Source organism: Rhinopithecus roxellana, chromosome 19, assembly GCF_007565055.1.
Source record: "Rhinopithecus roxellana isolate Shanxi Qingling chromosome 19, ASM756505v1, whole genome shotgun sequence".
NCBI lineage: Eukaryota > Metazoa > Chordata > Mammalia > Primates > Cercopithecidae > Rhinopithecus > Rhinopithecus roxellana.
Window position 1 is genome coordinate 1,037,947 of NC_044567.1, and position 25,407 is coordinate 1,063,353.

The window sequence follows — 25,407 nt, forward strand, 5'->3', positions numbered from 1 at the left end:
GATGGGGTTTCACCGTGTTAGCCAAGATGGTCTCGATCTCCTGACCTCATGACCCGCCCACTTCAGCTTCCCAAAGTGCTGGGATTACAGGCGTGAGTCACCGTGCCCAGCCACCCACCATTACTTTCTAGATTTTACTCCTTATTGATAAAGAACATGCTTATGCTGCTGCTTTTTCTTTTCTTTTTTTTTTTTTTTTTTTTTTTTGAGACGGAGTCTCGCTCTGCCACCCAGGCTGGAGTGCTGTGGCCAGATCTCAGCTCACTGCAAGCTCTGTCTCCCGGGTTCACGCCATTCTCCTGCCTCAGCCTCCCGAGTAGCTGGGACTACAGGCGCCCGCCACCTCGCCCGGCTAATTTTTTTTTTTTTGTATTTTTTAGTAGAGACGGGGTTTCACCGTGTTAGCCAGGATGGTCTCGATGTCCTGACCTCGTGATCCGCCCGTCTCAGCCTCCCAAAGTGCTGGGATTACAGGCTTGAGCCACCACGCCCGGCCTGCTTTTTCATTTAAGACATTATCAAGGGACTTGCTACTGTAGAATGTTGAGTATTCATAGTTATCGTTACTGACTTCCTTTCCCTCTCCCCATTATGGTTATATCAAACTTTTAGTTAAATTAACATTCAGTATGCCCATGAATATAACTATTGTTCACTTTGGATTAATTTTCTTTCTTGCATATCTTAATTTTTTTCTGAAATTAATGAATGCTTTTATTATTTGCTTCCTGATGAGGTGACTTTGGGCCAACACTTGAAAGAACAGCAGGGGCCGGGTGTGGTGGCTCAAGCCTGTAATCCCAGCACTTTGGGAGGCCGAGACGGGCGGATCATGAGGTCAGGAGATCGAGACCATCCTGGCTAACACGGTGAAACCCCGTCTCTACTAAAAAAAAAAAACTACAAAAAACTAGCTGGGCGACGTGGCGGCGCCTGTAGTCCCAGCTACCCGGGAGACTGAGACAGGAGAATGGCGTGAACCCGGGAGGCGGAGCTTGCAGTGAGCTGAGATCCAGCCACAGCACTCCAGCCTGGGTGACAGAGTGAGACTCCGTCTCAAAAAAAAAAAAAAAAAAAAACAGCAGGGAACCATGGAGATACTTGGAAGATGAACCTTCCATGCAGAGGCAAGCACTAGTTCAAAGGTCCTGGGGTGGGACTGTGCTTGCAGCGTTTAAGACCAGCAAGAAGGCTGGCGTAGGTGGAGTAGAATGGCAAAAGGAAGAGTGGTGACTAATGCGGGAGAGGTGGCACAGGCAAAATAATGGAGGGCCTTTTAGGCTATGGTGACATCTTTGGGTTTTATTCTGAATGTGATGGGAAACCATGGAAGATTCTGAACACAGAGATGACATGGTCAAACACCTGTTTTTACAAAAAGATTACTCAGACTGCTGTAACGGGCAAAGACCGTGTTGGAGTATGGGTGGGAGCAGAGAGAGCAACTTAGAGGCTATTGCCATAGTTCAAGGCAGAGATGATGGTGGCTTGGACCCAAGTGTTAGCAGCATATAAAAAAAATCCAAAGCATTTGAATTTTGGATATACCTTGAAAGTAGTTTGTAGATTGGATGGGAGTGTAAAGTGACATGAAGAACCTGTTAATTCCTGTTTGTCCCTCTCTAATTATAGGGAAAAGAAAATGAGGAATCAAGGACTTCAGTGACTTGTACCAAGCTATACACTAGTTCGAAGATAGCATCTATCATATTACCCAGCACATAGTAGGTACTTATTAAAAATGAATTTTACTTCTGTTGTCTAGACTTCAAATCCAGTGTGATTTTCAGTATTCTATTCCATCACTTCTCAAGTTACATACCTATTATTTATTTCAATCTATCAATTAATCAAATTAACCAAACAGTATTTATCAATGTTCATTTTGTTCGCAGTTTTGTGGAAACAGAAGTGATAACTCTGGTTATGACAATATCACCACCATCACCACCAACAACAACACATATTTACTGAGTGGCTATCATCTGTTAGCTACTTTTCACACACTAATCTCATTTAATCCTTGAAACAATGTAATGGGGACGGTATTACCATTACTTCTATTTCACAGATGAGAAAATGGAAGCTCTGAGAAGATACAATTATTCCCAGAGTTGGCCGGGTGCGGTGGCTCACGCCTGTAATCCCAGCACTTTGGGAGCCCGAGGCGGACAGATCACAATGAGGTCAGGAGATGGAGACCATCCTGGCTAACACGGTGAAACCCCGTCTCTACTGAAAATACAAAAAATTAGCCAGGCATTGTGGCGGGTCCCAGCTACTCTGGAGCCTGAGGCAGGAGAATGGCGTGAACCAGGGAGGCGGAGTTTGCAGTGAACCGAGATTGTGCCACTGCACTCCAGCCTGGGCAACAGAGCGAGACTCCGTCTCCAAAAAAAAAAAAAAAAAAAAATTATTCCCAGAGCCATGAAGTTAGTAAGCAGTGCAGCCAGTATTTGAACTATGGTCATCTTAGGAAATATAAAGCCTGTGTCAAAAGAGCTTATGAAAGACGTTTGTCTTCTTGGCAAGGAATGATCAGTGAACAAGACACGAAGGTGTGTAAATAAAGTGGTTCTATCTTTTGTGTTCTGGAAATCAGAAACAGAAGACAAGGATCTGGAATGTAAGGTTGATTTTGAAATTTGGGTAAGATTTAGACGGAATGAAAGGAGAGGGGCCCTAAATGAGGAAGAGGGAGGGTACAGTGTAATCAAAGGCCTACAGATGAGCAGAGTGTTGCTGTGAGGGGTCAGAGAGAAGCCCGTCTGGCTGTAGGAAAGCTTCAGGCTCAGAAACAGTGGCACAGCCAGGTAACACCTCTGATCCTGGCCTACCCAATGATATAGCAAATTCCTACTGGAGAAATTTTGTGTTTTTTTTATTGCAGTAGAGGCTCAGTTAGGCGGTGGCTCAAGCCTGTAATCCCAGCACTTTGGGAGGCCGAGACGGGCGGATCACGAGGTCAGGAGATCGAGACCATCCTGGCTAACATGGTGAAACCCCGTCTCTACTAAAAATAGAAAAAACTAGCCGGGCGAGGTGGCGGGCGCCTGTAGTCCCAGCTACTCAGGAGGCTGAGGCAGGAGAATGGCGTGAACCCGGGAGGCGGAGCTTGCAGTGAGCCGAGATTGCGCCACTGCACTCCAGTCTGGGCGACAGAGCGAGACTCCGCCTCAAAAAAAAAAAAAAAAAAAAAAAAAAAGAACTTGATTGGACTTGGACACCCTTACTTTTAGGGTTTCCCTATACCGCCTCATAAAAAATACAAAAATGCACTCACAGCTCACATTAAATATAATGGTTTTTATAACCATACGTAATAGGATTTTACAATGTGCCTAGTTGAGGCCCTGAGCCAATAGATGCCACATTCCAAAGTGAGGTGTGAGGGGACTATGCAGAATTCAAGAAGGTTTCAGAAGAGGAGCTTTTTTGATTCTTCAACCCTTTACTCTAATTGAGGATATAAGAGAGTCAGGAAGTTAGAGATTAGGAGGCAACTTTCATGAGGACTACTGGTGTGTCCCACCCACTGTGCCTTCAAGGGAGGATGTGGAGCAGCCACCACTTTTCGCAGAAAATATGGAAGGAGGGACTTCAAAAAGACTACTCAGTGAGCTTAACATGTTTCTCCTGCAGTTTGACTGGCACAGGGGACTGGGGTCTAACTTATATCCCAGAAATCTAGAGTGCATACAAATAGCGGGCTAGCCCCGAGACATGTGGGCAGAGTATTCAGCATGGGAGGCCTCTTAGAGCTTGTTCGGGGAAAGGTGGTGTGGGAATCTCCAGTGGACCAGATGTGAGCCACTTGCATGGCTGAGCCGCCATAGGTTGTTTTAGAACTTGCCTAAGTGTTTCGTTTGAAGGAAGAAAGGGAATTGCCAGACTCTCGGGAGAAGGCAGAGAAAGCAGTCTGTAGGGGTGAGGTCCCCAGTGACTGGTAGAGCATCTCCAAAAAACATATGTGAGCATCTCAACAGAAAAGGGGGCAGCTTTCTGTCCATCTCTGGTGCCAACTCATAATGACTTGAGTCTGACTGCCCCCTTTTTTCCTTCCACCTTTGCCTCTCAGCCGTGGTTATCCAAGTGGGAAAAAAAGTTAAAATGAAAAATGAGAAAAGAAAAGAGTGGCTTAGCCTCATGCCCTCCCCACCTTCCTTCCAGAGTAAATTTATGAGTTTAATTTAGTTGACATACAGTTATGTGGTTGCCACTTAATTAAATACTTACCAATTTTGATTTTATAGATTAAAAAGTATATTTTGAGGCTAACATCTTATTTTATTGTCTTTTCTTAAACATTTAACAAAAGAACCTTAAAGGGCTCGTGTGTCCCACAGAACCTAACGGGCAAGACGGTCCTGGGTTACTGGAGAAGGAAGATCTCTGGGACTGGATTTTGAAGATGTAAATTCAAGTCTCTGCTCTAATATCTAAGTTTATGGCTCTGGCCTAGTCTGTCCTCCTCCCTGGGCCTTGGTTTTCTTATATGTGAAGTGAGGAGTTTGGATCAGCTGACTTTTCACGTTCTAGATGGTTCTAAGATTCCCATCTCCGGGTTTCATTGGTAGCTCACGGAACCGAACAGACAGTACTAAGAAATGTTTGCTTGCTTAATGAGTAAATCAGCGACAGCTGGAGTCCACCCTAAACCCTCCCAACACTGGCCTTGCATCTCTTGGGAATGCCAAGGTGGTCTCTGGGTCTACCAGCCCCTGAAGGATGAGCAGGTATGGCAGACAGTCCTCTTACCTTGTTGAGGGTGTTTAGGGCTGCCTGCGCTGCTGTGAGTGCTGGCTCTGCCTTTGCCAGGTCCTCCTCACAGTCCTTCTGCTTCTGCTTCACCTCTAGCATGATGAGGGCCACTTTCTGCTCCTCCTCATCTGCCATGGCTTTCTCTCTGCTCACTTTATCAGTCTCCACACCCACCACCTGAATCAGTTTGTCTGCATCTTCATTTTTCTGCTTCAGCTCCACTTCCTGGGCGGCCAACTTGGTTTTCAGATCATCCACCTGTGTTGGAGAAGCACGGAACTTATCAGGAGTCATGACCAGAGGGACTGTGGGCACTGGACTAGTCACTGGCCTGTTGGGCATGACCTGAGGACCCAACTCTGCGGAGCAGAACAGATGACAGCTCCTGATACAAAGGTACAAAGCTGTGCTCTCTGATGGGACCAGGCTCCCCCACCTGGGTTTCTTTCCCAGGAACTCTGGATGTCCTCTCTCCACCATCGTAAATGGGCTGGAATATTCTAAATTACATGTGCCCTGACCTTTCTTTTTTATTTCTTCTTTCTTTTTTTGAGACGGAGTCTCACTCTGTCACCCAGGCTGGAATGCAGTGGCGTGATCACGGCTCACTGCAACCTCCGCCTCCTGGGTTCAAGAGATTCTCCTGTCTCAGCCGCCCAGGTAACTGGAACTACAGGCATGCACCACCAAGCCAAGCTAATTTTTGTATTTTTAGTAGAGACGGGGTTTCACCATGTTGGTCAGGCTGATCTCAAACTCCTGATCTCAGGTGATCTGTCAGCCTCAGCTTCCCAAAGTGTTGAAATTACAGGCGTGAGCCACCGCACCCGGCCCTGACCTTTCTCCTTGATGCCAAAATGGCTAAGGTGCTTCTCGCTGACATTGGTAGCTATAGCTTATAAAGCTTCATTTACTTAACATAATACTTTTCACAGAGTAGGCCCTAATTTAATTAAAAGTGGCGAATGTGGAGTGTGCCAAAGATTTAAACAAGACACAAAAAGGGAATGTCTACTGTGAATCCTGAGAGACTGAACGTCCAAATGGACAATGACAGATCATATATAAAAACTGACCTCTGATCCACAATCTGAAGCCACCTGCCCAGGAACCAACCCCTTTTCTACAATAACCAGCCCAGGAAGCCAGCTTGCTAAGTCAGACTTGTAGGAAGTTGGACTTCTATCTCTAGTAATATTCCAGGAAGACAAACAAAAACTCCTACAGCAATTGGCTCCAAATGGCCAGGACTTGATTAATGATAAACAACTTCCTTAATTTTTATCCCTGCTTCCAACCGTGGACCAACCAGAGAAAGCCAAACATGCTCCCCTAACCAATCACGTAGAACACTGGACTTCCAGTGAGCCCGCCTACCGCAGGGCATACTGGAAGCCTTCCCTGTTTTTACTATAAAGTTTTTCTACTTTTCTGCCTGCCTTTGAGTGGCTAAGCACAAGTGATGGTGGCTGACTTTCTTGCTAGAGCCAGCTGTGAATAAATAGCCTTTGATTGTTCTCATGTAATTCGTCTTCATTTATTTACACAATCCTTACTAGAAATAGATGGCCAGATTAAAGTGGAACAGTAAGAGTCCCAGTGGCCCAGGCCAGCTGAGTTTCCCATCCAGCCCAGCCTCTGAAGTCATATGTCACCTGGAGGCAGTAATAAAGTGATGGGAATATCAGCACCTGAGAAAACGTCTATTCTGCTCATGAGCTGGGAGGGAAGGACGGTTTTCGATCTACATTCAGATCAGCTGAGTGATGTGATCCCTGGACCAGCAGCATCAGCATCACCTGGGAACTTGTTAGAAATGCAGACTCTCAAGTCTTAATCCAGATGTACTGAATCAGAAATTCTGGGGGTGGCAATCTGTTTTAGCGGTGACTCTGATGCCCGTCTACGTTTGAGTGTCATTGGCCTAGTGTAATGGCCTTTTCAGATGCAAAGGAAAAACACAGACCTATTTATTTCTAGAAAGTAAAGAAGCTATTTGTATTTGCAATATGGCCCATAAACTTTACGTTCCAGAACGGCCTCTTGCCTCTCATTTTTCTGTAGTCTATTTCACGCAACAACCAAAGGTTACTTCAGAGCTCCTGGAACACGTCAAACAGATTCAAATGCTTTGTGATGCAAAATGCATAAGGGGAAAAATAAAACTGAGGCGTAGACACTGCTGATAACTCCCTTTTCATGGCAGATCAAAAGAAAAGAAAAGGAAAGGGAAAAAAAGAGAATGCTCTTTAATTTTGTGTATTCACAGAAACAGGAGACATTGTGTTAACCTCAAATGGAGGCCTGCTCCCTACAAGTCATCTTATATTCACGAGTTGAAAGGTTAATCCGTTTCCATCTCCCGTTGTTCAGCTGCAGAGAGTTATTTCTACAGGGACAAAGATGCAATTGTAAATCAAAATGATTGAGCGGCATAATCACTCCAGTCAGCAAACACACCAGTAACTTTTTGTTCCTTTTTAAATCTTGGGAGAGTTGAGAAAATTGAAGTGGCTTTTTTTTTTGGTTGTTGTTTTGTTTTGTTGATTGCAGATATGGCTTATGACCTCAGGCCCAAGGTAAAAACCACCAGCACTGTGAATAGGAGCTTCACAGCTCTTAAACCATGACATGGAGTGACAGGAAGGTCCCATCAGTCAGAATTAGGGCTCCCCCAACCAAGCTTCAGAGGACGCATAACTCAGGTTCATTTTATGGTTCTTCTGCAATAGAATGGGAAGTTGAAATGGTTACTTTAGATCTTTCTCTTCTCCCTTATTTAAAACATCCCAGCTATACTTTGGAGATCTCTTTATTTAGACACGCCCACACTTGGATGGGAAGGTTGAGAGGGAGCATGCCATAAATACAGAAGAGACGCTTTTCCTCAGCCCTGCTGGTCCCCTGAATCGGGACCATAGTAAATGGTGCTGACTGAGTGGGGTGACAATGCAGTGGTGGTGGGTGACCCTCCCTTCTTCAAGGAAGCAGGCACATGACGCTAAAGAGAGCAGTCAGGCTTCCCACGGTGTTTCTGCAGCGCTCCAGTCAGCTTGGGCATAAAACTGAGAAGGAACTAGAAGAACTGAAAAGGAGTGTTTACCCTGCATTGCCTATGAGGGAGAACTCTCTTTCTTCAGGCAGCTCTAGGATTTGGGGAAAGATGGGATAGCATCACTGGTGCCAGAGAAGGAGAAGCAGCCCAGGGCAATCAGCAGCAATAACTACTCCACTGAGGGCTGGAGACTGTTACAGTTTGGATATTTGACCCTCCAAACCTCATGTTGAAATTTGATCCCCTATGTTGGAGGTGGGGACAAGTGGAAGGTATTTGTGTCATGGAGGTGGGAGCATCATGAAGAGATGAATGCCCTTCCTGTGGGGGTGGGTGAGTGAGTTCTCACTTTATTAGTTCCCTTGAAAGCTGATTATTTTTAAAAAGCCTGGCATCTCCCTCCCCTCTCTCTCTTGCCTCCTCTCTTGCCATGTGATATCTGCACACATCAGCTCCACTTTCCCTTCCACCAAGGAAAGAAGCAGCTTGAGGCCTTCATCAGATGCAGATGTTGGTGCAGTGCTTTGTGTACAGCCTTCAGAACCATGAGCCAAATAAACCTCTTTTCTTTATAAATTGCCCAGCCTTAGGTATTCCTTTAGCACAACATAAACTGGACTAAAACAGAAACATAGAGATATTTTCCTGCTTACTCTGTGTCCATATAGTCATCCAACACTTTCTGATATGAATTTGCATTTCAAGGAAGCTTTCCTTTTAGATACAGATGTCCTACCTATGCCTGTAATGTTTGCCTGCCTAATAAATGTTCACTTTTATTCTGGTTACTTAGTTTAAGTTTCCTTTGGAGAACTCCCACTTCCAAATCCTTATAGTTTCACTGGGGCTTATTCCAGCTGTCATTTGATCCTGCCTTGCCCATTGAGAGTATCCAAGTCACAGAGATTCTTCAGCTATGGGAAAACCAAGATGTACAGAATATCATGCAAGTCTCTAGCTCCAGCCCTGTTCAAATTAAACTCTATCTCTGACTTTTCTGTTATACGAACTAATTCATTCATTTTATTTTGTCGTTTTGCCTAAACCAACTTTAGTTGGATTTTCATTGGTTGCCATCAAAAAGGTCTTGATAACTACATCATGTAATCTCAAGATTTTCTCTTTCCTCTCTTTACTTTCCCTCCCATCCCTTCCCATCTTCCCTTCATTTTTAGTTTTTTCTCACTAAATGAATTTGAGTTAGAATTTTCAGTTACAACCAAAAGAATCTTAATGCGTCATCATGAATTATGAAACTTGCAACTTCAGGTAAGTTTGATGACCTGAGACTCTTTGAAAACCCCAAGATAAACTGAATGTAAGTTTCCAGATTGACAGATGTGTGGATGAAGTCCTATATGCAGGCAAATGGCAATGACCTTCAGGTCTTTTATAAACATTTCTTCAATCCAACAACCCTCTCTTCCTCATGACTACACCTGAGTTAGATGTAGGTGCTGGGAGGACTGTGGTCTCTGAGCAATGCCAATGAGGGACAAGTGAAACCCAAGTCAGGAAAGGGGGACCTGGCAATGTCAAGAGAAAGGAAGCAATGACACCAGCTGTGAGACTTCAGCTGACACTGATGCAAAAACAGAAGATGCCACCTCCAGATCTGGTTGGACCAGCATTTGTCACCAGAGCCAGTGAGAACTGGAGGGGTCCGCCAGGATGTTTCGTCACACCTTTGGAAACCCAAGCCCACCACAGAGGGAGGAAAAGACCCTCCAGAGGGAAACAGGCCTGTGGGAGAGTTTTAACTCTGAACTGACTGCCCCCCAAAGACTAAGTTTTTAACTTGATGTGACTACGTCACAATGCAATGCAAGATTAATATTAAGAGCTTTCTACTCTTAAATGAATAAGATGGATCCAGAGCCATGTTGAATTCAGCTACAGAAAAATAAAGTTACATTTATGATCAGCTCTAAGAATGAAATTATAAGTCTAAAGTTTATGAACTTTGACCAGGTGTGGTGGCTCATGCCTGTAATCCCAGCACTTTGGAAGGCCCAGGCAGGAGGATCACCTGAGGCCAAGAGTTTGAGACCAGCCTGGCCAACATGGCGAGACCTACTAAAAATACAAAAATTAGCTGGGTGTGGTGGCACATGCCTGTAGTCCCAGCTACTTCAGAGGCTGAGGCATGAGAATCGTTTGAACCTGGGAGGCAGAGGTTGCAGTGAGCCGAGATCAGGCCACTACACTCCAGCCTGGGTGACAGAGCGAGACTCAGTCTCAAAAATACATGAATAAATAAATAAATAAGCAAGTAAGTAAGTAATTAAATAAGTTCCTGAACTTTACAATATAATTGTTAATTTTCATCACTATTACAATGATCATTACTACTTCTAACACAATTATCATTGCTAAATAGATTTGTCTTTTATCTGAGCTAAGGCTATAACATTCATTTTGCCTCCTCCCACCAGATTACCAGCATCAAAACCTCTCATAATCAAGCAGTAGGATACCAACACAAAATAACTCAAGTCCTTAGCCTTATACCACTATTTTGATGGTACACTTTGGTCTTTTTATACCAAAGGAACAACTGCAGATTAAGAGTTTATTACAGAGATAGGAACCATAGATACCATTTTTACTAGAAGAATCATTACTATAACCATTGCTAAGTGTTTATGGAATGAATACCATGTGCACAATATTGCCGAGAATTATCCCCCATCCCCACTCTGAGCTCGCAGGTGATGTTGGGACTGATCAGTGTTAATTTGCCTCTCCACCCATCATCTATTCACCTATCCATTTATTCACCCATTTGTAGGGTGTTTGCCATGTGTCAGCTCCTGATGCTAAAAGATAAATGAATCCTGGTCTCTGCCCTTGAAGGACTAATAGCAGCAGAGCTTGATAGATGCAGGAGAGGAGACATAATTCAAGGATGGAACCAGAGAGAAGGGAATGCATAACTGCTCAGAGTTTAGAAAGGGCTTCTGGAGCAGTGGGGAACAAATTGTTCAGGTCTTGGAAGTGATGACAAGGTGGGGGTACATGTAAAGATACAGAGATGTGAACAAGTTGTAGAGTTTTGGGGGCACTGCAAGAGTACTGTTGGACTCTAGGGCACAGTGTGGTAGAACTGAGGAAGAAAAGGATGCAGAAATACGCAAGGGTAGTGCTGGTCTAGGATGCCACTAGCATACAGTCTGGGGAACTAAACAGAATGTTATTCATTCAGTAATTTATTCATTCAACAAATATTTAACGAGTGCCCACAACGTTCGGGCACTGTCTTTTTTTTTTTTTTTTTTTTGAGACAGAGTTTCACTCTTGTTGCCCAGGCTGGAGTGCAATGGCGCAATCTCAGCTCACTGCAACCTCCGCCTCCCAGGTTCGAGTGATTCTCCTGCTTCAGCCTCCCAAGTAGCTGGGATTACAGGCACACGCCACTGTGCCTGGCTAATTTTTGTATTTTTGTAGAGACAAGATTTCACTGTGTTGGCCAGGCTGGTGTTGAACTCCTGACCTCAGGTGATCCACCCGCCTTGGACTCCCAAAGTGCTGGGATTACAGGTGTGAGCCATCATGCCCAGCCCCTGATTTATGTTCTAAATTGACCACTCTGGCTGCTCAGCTGAGAATAGACTACAGAGGGGGCAAGAGTAGAAGCAAATAAACTAGTTAGATGGGTCTTGTCGCTATGAAGGTAAAAGATATCCGTGACTCAGCAGCAGTGCTTTGAAACGGGTGAGACAAGGTGGGATTCTGGGCATATTTTGAAGTCAGAGTCAATAGTGATCTTCTCATGGTTTGGGTATGTGTGTGAGAGTAAGAGGAGAGTAAGAAGAACCAAGGATGTGGATCACCTGAGGTCAGGAGTTCAAGACCAGCCTGACCAATATGATGAAACCCCGTCTCTACTGAAAATACAAAAATTAGCCAGGGGTCGTAGTGCATGCCTGTAATCCCAGCTACTTGGGAGGCTGAGGCAGGAGAATCACTTCAACCTGGAAGGTGAAGGTTGCGGTGAGCCGAGATCGTGCCATTGCACTCTAGCCTGGGTGATAGAGTGAAGCTCTGTCTCAAAAAAAAAAAAAAAAAAAAAAAAAAAAAGAAGGAGAACCAAGGATGATCCCAAGAACTTTGGCCTGTGTGGGTAATATAGTTTGAATATACGTCCCTGAGAAATTTCATGTCAAATTGTCAAATGTTGGAGGTGGGGCCTGGCGGGGGGTGACTGGAACATAGGGGTATAGGTCTTATAGGTCTCATGAATGGTTTAGCACCATCTCCTTGGTACTGTCCTTGTGAGAGTGAGTGAGTTCTTGTGAGATGTGGTCATTTAAAAGTGGGTGGCACCTCTTCTCCAACTCTTGGTCTTACTCTCATTCTCACCATGTAAGATGCTTAGTCCCCCTTCGCCTTCCTCTATCAGTAAAAGCTCCCTGAGGCTTTCACAGAAGCCGTGTAGATGCCAGTGTAATGCTTCCTGTACAGTCAGCAGAACTGTGAGTCAATTAAACTTCTTCTCTTTACAAATGACCCACCCTCAGGTATTTTATAGCAATGCAAGAACGGCCTCACATAGTGGGTGATGCAAGAGGTAGTGGGTGCTGCTGGATTGAGAGTTCAGTTTGTTGAAATCATCCAGGTAAGAAGTATGTAAATGAAGACGTTGAAAGTAGGGACTTGGCTGGGCATGGTGACTCATACCTGTAATCCCAGCACTTTGGGAAGCTGAGGCAGGGGGATCACTTGAGGTCAAGAGATCAAGACCATCCTGGCCAACATGGGGAAACCCCCGTCTCTACTAAAAATACAAAAATTAGCTGGGCATGGTGGCAGGTGCCTGTAGTCCCAGCTACTGGGGAGGCTGAGGCAGGAGAACCGCTTGAACCCGGAAGGCGGAGGTTGCAGTGAGCCAAGATCATGCCGCTGTACTCCAGCCTGGGCGATACAGCGAGACTGTGTCAAAGAAAAAAACGAACGAACGAACGAAAGAAAGAAAGAAAGAAAGAAAGAAAGAAAGAAAGAAAGGAAGACTTAAGAGGACAGAATTGAGAGATATTTAGAAAACATAGAGAATTTATTAATTTTTAAATGTGGAAACTGAGGAAAGGGAAGAGTCTAAAATTAGCCCCCAGCTTCCGGCCTAGGGAACTGGATAGATAGAAGTATCATTCATTGAAGTAGAGAATATAACATAAGAAGGTCATTGTTGATGGTTTCAGATGCTGAATCTGATGCCAATGAGGCAGGCAGTTAGCAGGGAATCAGCATGATTACTTGCAGGCAACCAAAAGCAACGCAAACGAGGCCAAACAGGTTAGCACAAAGACCCACCCCCTAGTAGAAAGGAACTGTTACAACAGGCTTAACAATAAAGACAGATTGCACACATCCTGCTCTAGGCACAGAAAAGAATGTAACAAAGAAGAAACCAGCTGAAACTGGTTAAATCCAAGACGGCCAAAAACCTGACCAGCTGTCAACCCTTGGCTTCATTATGTCCCTATTACCATAAAATTTCCATGGGGAAACCTCCCACTCCCATCATGCACCTGACACTGTGATAGTTCCAGATTAACCATATTTAGTCAAGAAAAGTCCTGATTCAGGGAATTGCATGCCTATTTCCCAGAAAACTCTTCCCTTATTATAGAATATTTTGTGCCATCATTATGCTTTTCCATATAGTATGTGAGCCTTCCATGTTGGGCGTGGTTTGTTCTTCTTAGCATGCCGGCATTCCTCTCTTGAGTGTGTGCATAAAGCTTATATACTATCACTTTGGTCTTGCTTTCAAATTCTTTTGTGTGGCAAAGACAAGAACCTGTACTGGCTCCTGGCAAGACCAGGACTTGGGAGGATTCTCCACTGTGTGCAGCTAGAGCTGGAGTCACTGAATGGTATAGCCAGGCATCTCCTTGTTAAACAGAGATCACCTAAAACAGTAACACAGAAACTGTGCATTCTACAGTCTCTGCTCAAAGACCCAGGCTCCGTACAAAATAGAATACTGGGTTCTGCCCCATGAGAGGATCAAAGTACTCTTCCTATCTCTTACTTCCTGGCAACCATTCTTCACACAGATGGGCCAGCAATTCCCAGAGGATAAACAGATAGGAGGGAGAACAGGGCTGGTGGAGAATGTTGTGAGGGCATGATAGGTGGTGAAGAGAGGAAGGACAATGGGGAGGTGGAAGATGTTTTTAAAAATCTGGTAGTACTGCATTCTGAGATTGTATTCTATGCTCTTTGCTACAGATTCAGAGATTGAAACAAACAGAAAGTGATCAGGAGAAAAGATATTACCTTTCTATAGCAAAAGTAAACTCCTAGGACCTAGACTGGGGTCTGTGTAGCTTACCCTGCCCTGAACTGGAATCCTAAGAAGGGGTTTTCATCATCATACAAAGGGAAAGACAGGGGCATCACAGATAATTTGCACATGGCATTTGTTGGCAAACATTGAGTTTGAACTGATCCCATGTTGCCTGAAGGTAAATAAAGAAGAAAAAAGGGTCTATATAAAACTACAGAGCAAAGAATGGAATAGCACGAAAAAAGAAGAAGAAGGAGAAGAAGGAGAAGGTGAAGGGGAAGGAGAATAAGACAAAACTGAAAATGATCCATTACCAGACCTAGGAAAAACATGGAGGAACCTGTCTGGCATTATCAATAGGATAGTTTCTGTGAAACTGTAGCAGAAAAACAGGCCGAAATAAAAAAAGCAATAGGATGCACTGAAAAAAGAAAAAGATAAAATGCGAAAGGGTTGTTAGGAAATTAAAAATTCAATGGCATAATTAAAGTCTTCATTGCAAAGTCTTCATTGCTTCTGCTTCAGAAGCAATATTACACACTATTAAATTAGTATTGGTGAGGGTGAACTTGAAAAGCTCTCCGACAGTGTAGAGAAAAAAAGCCAACGGGATGAAAGCAACACATGAGAACGTAATAGATACAGGGCACGGGGACCCCATCCAACTGACTATTGCTCCCAGAGGAGAGACCAGATCTGATGAGTGAAACCATATCACAGAAGGACCATTTCCTGAGCAGAAGAAAGACTATGTGTATAGATTGCGAGGGCTCACTGCATCCCACTAAATGAACTTAAATCCTTTAGGTACATTTAATACTTCTGAATCAAGAAACTGAAGAGGGGCAAAAGGACAAGCCAAAAGGAGAAAGTTCAATAGAACAATTCCAAAGGCAAAATGAAAGGCTCAGATAACTATAGGAACATGTGATGTCCAAGAATTAGGTGGATCACGATTTCAGTTTAATTGTGCAAATTCATGAAATTTCACCACCTTAATGAGAGGCTGGCTCTGCTGCTGAAGAAGAGAAAATAGAAAGGGGTCATCGAGGAGGCAGTATTTGATGGGCGTGAGCAGAGGCGAAGCAGCTGCAAGAGTTGGCCCCAACTCCCAAGGGAAGATGAGCAAATTGACTGAAATAAACCTGTTCCATTTGGAGGAGTAAACAGAAAAACAACAAGGACAGGATGACAGGGACCTTCCTTCCTTCCTTCTTTCTTTCTTTCTTTCTTTCTTTCTTTCTTTCTTTCTTTCTTTCTTTCTTTCTTTCTTTCTTTCTTTCTTTCTTTCTTTCTTTCTTTCTTTCTTTCTCTCTCTCTCTCTCTCTCTCTCTCTCTCTCTTCTTTCTCTTTCTTTTCTTTCTTTCTTTCCTTTCTTTCTCTCTTTCTCTCTCTCTCTCCCTCTCTCTCTCTCTCTCTCTCTCTCTCTTTCTTTTTGAGACAGAGTCTCACTCTGTCGCCCAGGCTGGAGTGCAGTGGCATGATCTTGGCTTACTGCAGTCTCTGTCTCCTGGGTTCAAGTGATTCTCCTGTCTCAGCCTCCTGAGTAGCTGGAACTACAGGGGCCTGCCACCATGCCCAGATAATTTTTGTATTTTTAGTAGAGATGGGGTTTCATCATGTTGGCCAGGATGGTCTCAATCTTTTGACCTCATGATCCACCTGCCTTGGCCTCCCACAAAGCTAGGATTACTGGCGTTAGCCACCGCACCCGGCTGAAAGGCGCCTTCTTTCAATGGCCAACTACTCAGAGATAGATAACTACTTAGAGATGCATGAAATGAGACAGGATTTTTTTGAAAAACTGAGGTTCCAATGGCTCTTTGACAAATAACGGAGTAAGACAAAACAAACAAAAATGGTACAACCCTGCAGCCATTTCCCATTTCTTTTCACCATTCATTTCTTTTGGTTTTGAGGATGGAAGGGAAGTGAACTGGAGAGGAAAAGGAAGAAATTGCAAAGAGGAAGAGGGAAGAGGTGCTTCAGGGGATTCCAGCAGCAATGAGAGGGGGTGGATCAGACCTGAGTGGGGGATATGCACTTCTGCTGGGGAACTCAGCCTGAACTTTTGGACTGTTTCTGGTGGTAAGGATACTGTTACTATGGATAAGAACAAACTTGAAGAGCTCTCCTACAATGTAAAGAAAAAAGGGATGAAAGCAATACGTGAGAACATAATAGATACTGATGACATGGGAGTCCCTGGAAAACTATAAATATTTTTCAGATCTTGATTGTGAGCCCTCCAGTTCACTGGAAAGGGCTGCTTCGGCTCCAAGTCCCCTGCAGGTGGAGGGAGTGGGACATTGCTCACCTGGGCGGAGGTGCTGTGCAGCTTCAGCAGCCCGTTCTCTAGCCGCTCGGTCTTGCACTTGAGCTCTTTTCTGTGCCTGTGCAACAAGCTCTGGTAGAGTCTGATGAACTCCAGAAAGGACTTGGGAGTTGTGTAGTTGTAGCGCTGCTCATTGCTCAGATAAGACTGGGATGTTTGGTTGACACTTGTGTGGACAAAGGCCATGAACTTGCTAATCGACTGCTTTACTGTGGGCTAAAACCAAAGAGCAAGAAATGAAAAGATTATCTCATGTTGAAGATTAGAGGCAACTGCTCACCCCTCACCCCACCCATTCCTCCACCATGTGGAAACTTAGCTTGATCTTTAATCCTGACATCCTGGACATGGAGTTGGTTGTACCCTCATCTGGGAAGGACCCTTAGGAGTGTCTCCTTTTCCCTCTCACCTCAATGCCTTCTGTGTTCTGCAAGAAGCGGAGGCTGACAGACTCCAACGCTTGCTGAGGCCACTCGTGGAACCAGTGGATGGCTGTGCAGTTCACAATGGCTGGGAACTTCCTGCTGCGGACTCTTAGCTTGTTCCCCACAGGGGAGAAACAGAGAGTCACCTGAGAAGTCAGAAGGGTGGGGAGAACCAGGAAGGCATCAGAGAAATACTCACAGAGAGGCAGATATGGCCTTGGGTTCTCTAGCTCCCGGAAGATTGGGAAGCACATCCAACAGAGACAATATCTGTAAATGCTAGCCAGCCTCACCAACCAAGAGATCAAAAATGCTGAGACTGCATGATCCACAAGGGATGCTGCTGCCCTTAAAGCAGACGAGAAGGGTGTCCTGGCAACTGTGCTCAGGCTGAGAAGGGTGCCGCACACTCAACACCCACACTAGACAATCAATAAGAACAGTTGTGCCCAAAATATCAATGGAAGCTCCCATGAATCATCTCGGGTCTCTGCCTGCCCCTGTCAGTAAATGCTCTTTACCTTCAGCTGTCGCTGGACCCGATCTATAAAGAACTTCCAACAGTTCTCTCTGTTGTCAACCAGACCCTGGCTCTTGACTTCATTCCTCACATTGCTTATGATGTTTTCGACTTCATCATCAGAGTAGAGATCTGGTATCTCCCCTGGGAAAAAAAGGAGCACAGATAGGCAGCCTTGGCATCTCACTAAATGATGCAATCAGACATGGGAAGTTATCCTACCTTAGGACACAGGTCAGTGGTTTTTAGGCCATGTACCAACTCTCTTGCTGGTGAAGCTGGACAGACACCACGTCTACTCCAAACCCAGGGCAGAAGAATGAGTATGTTAATGATTGGAACAGAGGGTAGGGTACCCTGTTGTCCTGGGGTAGACAGTTGGTAGCACAAGAACCTTCAACTGTCTTCTTTTCTTTTTCTCAAAGCATTTGTTTCCTAACTACTGTTTTGACCTTTTTGTATTGTGCCCTCCAGGAGTTTAATATTTAGCAGGAAACATGGCTAATAGGATCAAAAATAGCTATAAGACCCCCGGTAAAAAGGGCCATAACAAACATACAGATAGGTCCATATATTTAACAAGAGCAAGCTATCACTGTTTATGAGAGCAAATGGGGAGAAAGTAGAATGGCTTCATGGAATTTAGTACACGATAGGCAGCACGCCTTAAATCGACGGGGAAAAGATGAACTATTCAATATATGGTACTACATTAGGAAAACTGGGATCTGAAAAGATTATGGTTAGATCTTGATCTTTATTTTTATTCTTTTTTTTTTTTTTTTGAGATAGAGTTTCGCTCTTGTTGCCCAGGCTGGAGTGCAGTGGTTCGATCTTGTCTCACTGCAACCTCTGCCTTACAGGTTCAAGTGATTCTCCTGCCTCAGCCTCCTGAGTAGCTGGGATTACAGGCACGCACCACCACGCCCGGCTAATTTTTTTGTATTTTTGTAGAGACAGGATTTCACCATGTTGGCCAGGCTGGTCTCGAACTCCCGACCTCAGGTGATCCACCCGCCTCGGCCTCCCAAAGTGCTGGGATTACAGGCATGAGCCACCGCGCCTGGCCAGATCTTGATCTTATACAGCACACTAGAGTAAATGCCAACTGGATCAATTATTTAACTAAAAAAAGGCAGGAAAATAAAAGAAAAAATGGGGGAAATAATCTCTGAGTGGGGAAGGATTTTCTAACTGTATCTGAATCAACCTATGTTAAAAGAAAAATAAATTTCATGAATGCATAAAAATTGACCAATCCGACTGCAGAAAAATAAAAATATTTCATGACGAAAATATCACCGGCAAAGTATAGCAATAAGAGCAAAACGCAAAGAATAAACTAAGAAAATATGTTATAGTAAAATGGTTAATCTTAATATGTAAAGAAATTCCCTACAAATAAAGAAAAAAATCAATAATTCAATAGATAGATGAGGTGAAGGATATGAAAAGAAAGATCACAGTGAAGGAAATAAAAATTTTGGTTGAACATTAATAGATGCTTCACCTCGCTCATAGTAACAGAAATATACATCAAAACTACACTTAGTTACTTTTTGTTTGTACAAATTAGGTTAATGAACAAGGACAGTCAATCTCACTCGTAATGAAAATGTATATTAAAACTACACCTTATTATTATTATTTTTTTTTACAAGATTGGCAAAATATCTGAAAGTTAAATGAAAACACTGTATTAATGATGCAGTATGTGAAAGTAAAATTATATGCTTAATCTCCCTGATGAATAACAATCTTTAAAATCCCAACTAAATATGTATAAATTAGTATATGATGACCAAGTGTAAACCCTGTCCTGGAAATTCAAGGAGAAATACTAGAAAAAAACTATGAAAATAATTTACTACATTAATTGATTAACAAAGTAAAACAATATGACATTGAAATGGATGCATAAGGTTTCTAAAAACTGCTAGCAAACTAGGAATAAATGAGTTTTCTCTTTAATAATAGATATCACCCCCAAACCTACAGCAAACATACCTAATAGTAAAATAAAATATTATCTTTCAAATCAAGAATATGACAAATATGACTGCTATGGTATTTTCTAGTCATCATTATATAGGAGGCTCCAAACTGTGCAAAAAGTGAAGAAAAAATAAAATAAATGTATAAGGATAGTTAAGGATGTAATAAAACTGTTACTGTTCAAAATCTAATTTTCTACTTAGAAAATCTAAGAGAATATTCATGTAAACAACCAGAACTCATAAGAGCATTTAACAACAAGCTTGTTGGATAGAAAATTAATACTGGAAATTAAATCACATTTTGTACCCAGCAAAAACAAATTGTTAATTGAAAAGTTATCAATTAAAACACCAAAAACACCCCTCACAAAGCAGGTAAGTAATAAATATACAAAGGGACGAGCTAGATCTTCATGTGAAAGCTACAGCATACTATTGAAGGGAATAAATGAAACCAGAAATAAATGGAGAGAAATACTGAGTTCATGGCGGGATGATGAGGTATCACCACTTTCCTAAAAATGCAATTTCAATAAGAAATCAAATGGGTTTCTTTCTTAATTCTGACAAATATTTCCTAAAATTGATATGGAAAAGCAAAGGATGAAAAATGGCATTGTTGAGAAAGAACCAGAAAGAGTGATTTGTTCCACTGGAAATCAAGTCTCCTTATGAAGCTATCTTAGTTAAAACAATGTGAAATTGACACTGGGGTGAATAAATAGAACAATGAGTAAAACACCTAGAAATGGATCCAGATATAAACAGGAAATCGATATGAAAACTCAGGAGGCAGGGACTTTGGGAGGCCAAGGCAGGCAGATCACGTGGTCAGGAGTTCCAGACCAGCTTGGCCAATATAGTGAAACCCTGTCTCTACTAAAAACGCAAAAATTAGCTGGTCGTGGTGGTAGGCGCCTGTAGTCTCAGCTACTCAGGAGGCTGAGGCAGGAGAATCGCTTGAACCCAGGAGGCGGAGGTTGCAGTGAGCCAAGATTGTGCCACTGCATTCCAGGCTGGGCTACAGAGAGAGACTCTGTCTCAAAAAAAAAAAAAAAAAAAAAAAAAAAATCAGGAGGCAGACAAGGGCTGGACTAATTAATAAGTTATGTTAAGACAATTCAATATTGATATAAAAATATAATTAGATTACTATATAAAAGTAATTTCCAGGTGAATAAAGACATACATATGAAAAGTAAAACAGTGATAATTAAAAAACCACAGGCAATTATTTTCATGGCATTGGGATAAAACAACATTTGTGAAACAGAGCACAAAAAGCACAGAAAAAAGATGATTACAATATTAAAACTTAATTGGCACAACAAAAGTCAGATATAGACTTCCAAAATAGATTTACAGTTCATATAATGAACAAAAAAATCTAAATATCAAAAATATGTAACGAATGTCTGAAATTCATAAGAAAAAGACAAAAAGCAAAAGATCCAAAGTGCAAACTGTATAAATAGGCAACACATAGAAGAAAAGCAGTAAGGCCAGGCACGGTGGCTCATGCCTGTAATCCCAGCACTTTGGGTGGCCGAGGCGGGTGGATCATCTGAGGTCGGGAGTTCAAGACCAGCCTGACCAATATGGAGAAATCCAGTCTCTACTAAAAATACAAAAAATTAGCCAAGCAAGGTGGTGCATGCCTGTAATCCCAGCTACTCAGGAGGCTGAAGCAGGAGAATCACTTGAACCTGGGAGGCGGAAGTTGCAGTGAGCCAAGATCGCGCCATTGCACTCCAGCCTGGGCAACAAGAAACTCCGTATCAAAAAAAAAAAAAACAAAAACAAAAAGAAGAAGAGAAGCAGTAAGAGCCAATAAACACTTGAAATGATGCTCAGTGTCACCAGTGAAAAGGGAAAAGAAAATAATAGGATTTAATTTCATGCTTAGTGGCAAAAATTAATATGTCAGCTAAGCCAAATATTGGTGAGGTTAGACAGAAACAGGTGTTCATGCACTACTGGCCAGAGATAAGTTTATGACTACTATGGAGAGCAATTTGGCACTTTTTGGTAAAGTTGAAATGTACACATCAAACTAGTAATCTAGGTATTGGACACCTTTTGGAAAGAAACCCTTGCAGATGCACAATAAAATTTTCTATCTTGCATCATTATTCATAATTACACAAGTGTTTGTTTTGTTGTTTTTAGAATGTCCAAATTATTTTGTAAGGAAATAGGAAATATAAAAAAACACAACGGGAAAATGTGAAAACCGTACATTTTATTCTTTTGAGAATTTTGTCTGGGGAATGTTCTAGGATTGTTGTTTGGCTGTCACTTCAAGTCAAAGAAAATTAATTTAAAAACGTTCAGGATGGAGATAATGGGCTATGTTTGAAAGCGGAGAAGAGGGAGAGTCAGAAATTGAAAGAAAAGATGGAATAGAGAAAAATTCTGAATTAGGAGCTAGGGGTGGGCTCCTAGCTCAGACAAAAAGTTGGCCTCGGAAAGGAGGAATGGTAATACTGGAGGAAAAGAGAAAACTGCAAAATAATAATAATAATAATAATAATAATGGAGACAGACTGTGAGGTATAAAGTAGCTGTGAGGTCCAAACTAAATGACATCAGTTTTCTCAATGAAAAGGATGAGATTGGGGGAGGTAAGAATGAAGGAAATACTATAGCTAAAAAGTTCCAAACACTGGATATGATGTCAAGGTGAATGTGGTTCACTCCAGAAAAGCAATGGGTATCAGAAAAGCAAAATGTTCCCATTTCTAGAACAAGTCTTTAGGTAGCTGTTGAAGTTATCTGGGACTGGAATCATATACAAGCTCTTCTTTAATGCAGTCTATTTTTCACCAACATGATGCTTTTGTAAACATTTTTTTTTTAAAGCTGTTCATACATGCTTTTTCCTTCTTCTGTAACTGACAGAAATGTTAGCATCACTGGAGTGTTAGCAATGAAAGAAGTCATTGGGACCATCTTACATCCCACCTTCTTTTTTCTTTTTATTTATTTATTTTAAGACAGAATCTTGCTCTGTCACCAGGCTGGAGTGATCTTGGCTCACTGCAACCTCCGCCTCCCAGGTTCAAGCAATTCTCCTGCCTCAGCCTCCCAAGTAGCTGGAGTCCCAGCTACTACAGGCGCATGCTACCATGCCCAGCTAATTTTTGTATTTTTAGTAGAGATGGAGATGGGGTTTCACCACATTGGCCAAGATGGTCTTGATCTCCTGACCTTGTGATCTGCCTGCCTCGGCCTCCCAAAGTGCTGGGATTATAGGTTCCCTGCCCATCCCACTTTCTTATGGACTTTGGTGAGGTGCTCAAAGTGAGTGGTCTGGCAAATGATCAGTAATAATCAAGAGTGTGAGTAATTGTGATTGTATCAGTCATTGAAGCTGCTGTACTTTCTTGAACGACTGTATCTGGAGGAAACTCAAGGCAACTTTCCAACAAATTATGGCCTTCATGGTTTGACAGCACTAAACCAATTGAGAGTCTACTAAGAGTTTCATACTAATTAGCTTTAATCATTTAAAAGGTTAAAATAAAAAAATGAATTATCATGAAAGTGATCATTTACTGTTTTCCCTTAATTGTACCAACTTATTTAATTTCTATTCTTTGAGATAGTTAATGGCATGCATATAAAATACCATACTATAATTTGTCAAAGTCAAGATCTTACTAATAGAATGACTCATTTCAGTCTCTTCTGATAAAAATAGGAGTGAAAGAAAACAGGTAAAAAAATAAAATGATATTTAGCATGTGTTGAAAGTTTAAATAATATTTAATGAAATGTGGAAATTATGTGAAGTTCAATTTTTACTGTTCATAAATAAGCTTTAATTGACCATAGCCAGGATCATTAGGTATTATCTGTCTCATGCGTGTCCATGTGAAAAGCCCACCAAACAGGCTTTGTGTGAGCAACAAGGCTGTTTATTTCACCTGGGTGCAGGCGGGCTGAGTCCGAAAAGAGAGTCAGCAAAGGGTGATGGGATTATCATTAGTTCTTATAGGTTTTGGGATAGGCAGTGGAATTAAGAGCAACGTTTTGGGGGCAGGGGGTGGATCTCTCAAATTACATTCTCAAGGGTGGGGAGAATTACAAAGAATCTTCTTAAGGGTGGGGAAGATTTTAAAAACCTTCTTAAGGGTGGGAGAGATTACAAAGTACATTGATCTTTGTAAGGGTGGGGCAGAAACAAATCACAATGGTGGATTGTCATCAGTTAAGACTATTTTCACTTCTTTGGTGGATCTTCAGTTTCTTCAGGCCATCTGGATGCATACATGCAGGTCACAGGGGATATGATGGCTTAGCTTGGGCTCAGAGGCCTGACATTATCTATGGCTATTTTTGCCCTACAAAGACAGAGCTGAGTACTTGTGACAGAGGCTGTGTGATCTGCAAAGTCTAAAATGTTTACTTCCTGACACTTTATAGAAGAAATTTGCTGACCCTGGTTTATTAATACTCTTAATTCCAAGATGTTGAAAGCACCTGGGCCACTTAGAGACATTTTCCATACCATATGATGGTGGTATTTGTCACAGGATCCCTAGAACCTTTAAGAAGAAGACCATCGGATGGAATATCTGGGGATAAACATCTCTGAATTGGGAACAAAAATTTGCATTTTCACATTTGTTCCTATAGTGCCTCTTGACAATATTCTCATCACTTGTTCTGTGATGTAGGTAGTCATGCTGAAAGCAGGAAACCGAACTGCCAGAGCGGATTCTGTGATGTGAACAGGGGCAGAGGCTATTTAAATATTTGAGAAGTTTCCTCCTGAGACCTAAAGTTGGGAAATGCTATTTCTAACTCCAAGTAGTTTCAGGCTTCATGCGTACTTGGAATTAGAAATAGTATTGAAATATTCTAATATTTTGGAAGCCAGACTAATCACCATCTTCTGTATGTTAGTACAGGACTCCTTAAAGACCCCAACTGCTTTTCAGGAAAGAGATCCTGATCATTTAACATGGATTAGTTAGTTGGACCTTGGAGATAAAAAGGGTGAAGCTAAGGGTTAGATTCCCCACCTCACACTGGTGTAAGGACTTCGACCCTATCTAGGCCCGGTAGTTTAAAAAAACATTTCCCTATTCTTAAAGGAGAAAAAGCAAGGGAGGGTGGAGGCTATTTCAGTACCCTGTCCCTCTCTCTTCACTGCTGGAAAACTTTCCAAAGCAACTGTCCAATAGTAATATTTAACATATGAGATGGCACATCATTCTCATGCTATTACCTACTTTACTTAAAGAAGTACCTCCTGGCCGGGCGCGGTGGCTCAAGCCTGTAATCCCAGCACTTTGGGAGGCCGAGACGGGCGGATCACGAGGTCAGGAGATCGAGACCATCCTGGCTAATACGTTGAAACCCTGTCTCTACTTAAAAATACAAAAAACTAGCCGGGCGACGAGGCGGGCGCCTGTAGTCCCAGCTACTTGGGAGGCTTAGGCAGGAGAATGGCGTAAACCCGGGAGGCGGAGCTTGCAGTGAGCTGAGATCCGGCCACTGCACTCCAGCCTGGGTGGCAGAGCAAGACTCCGTCTCAAAAAAAAAAAAAAAAAAAAAAAAAAAGAAGTACCTCCTGAATGTCAATTATGGGCCGGGAGATGTATTAAGAGCTGACAATATAAATGATGAAAAACCAGACTCTGCACAGAGTAATAGCTGTCAGGCCTCTGAGCCCAAGCTAAGCCATCCTATCCTCAGTGACCTGCACGTATACTTCCAGACGGCCTAAAGCAACTGAAGATCCACAGAAGTGAAAATAGCCTAAACTGATGACAATCCACCATTGTGATTTGTTTCTGCTCCACCCTAACCGATCAATGTACTTTGTAATCTCCCCCACCCTTAAGAAGGTTCTTTGTAATTCTCCCCACCCTTGACAACGTACTTTGTGAGATCCACCCCCTGCCCCCAAAACTCTACCGCCTATTCCCAAACCTATAAGAACTAATGATAATTCCACCGCCCTTTGCTGACTCCTTTTTCGGACTCAGCCCACCTGCACCCAGGTGAAATA

General features: G+C 42.6%; 1 protein-coding gene across 1 annotated transcript in view; it reads right to left on the bottom strand.

Annotated features, from left to right (window-relative positions):
* DNAH9 (dynein axonemal heavy chain 9) overlaps positions 1-25,407 on the bottom strand; it is a 378,462-nt gene that overhangs the window by 124,265 nt on the left and 228,790 nt on the right. The window contains exons 46-49 of the mRNA XM_010376130.2: positions 17,390-17,532; positions 16,853-17,014; positions 16,426-16,659; positions 4,759-5,019 (exon numbers count right to left, since the gene is read on the bottom strand). Coding sequence (XP_010374432.2) covers positions 4,759-5,019; positions 16,426-16,659; positions 16,853-17,014; positions 17,390-17,532 — 800 coding nt within the window. The remainder of the gene's footprint in view (positions 1-4,758; positions 5,020-16,425; positions 16,660-16,852; positions 17,015-17,389; positions 17,533-25,407) is intronic.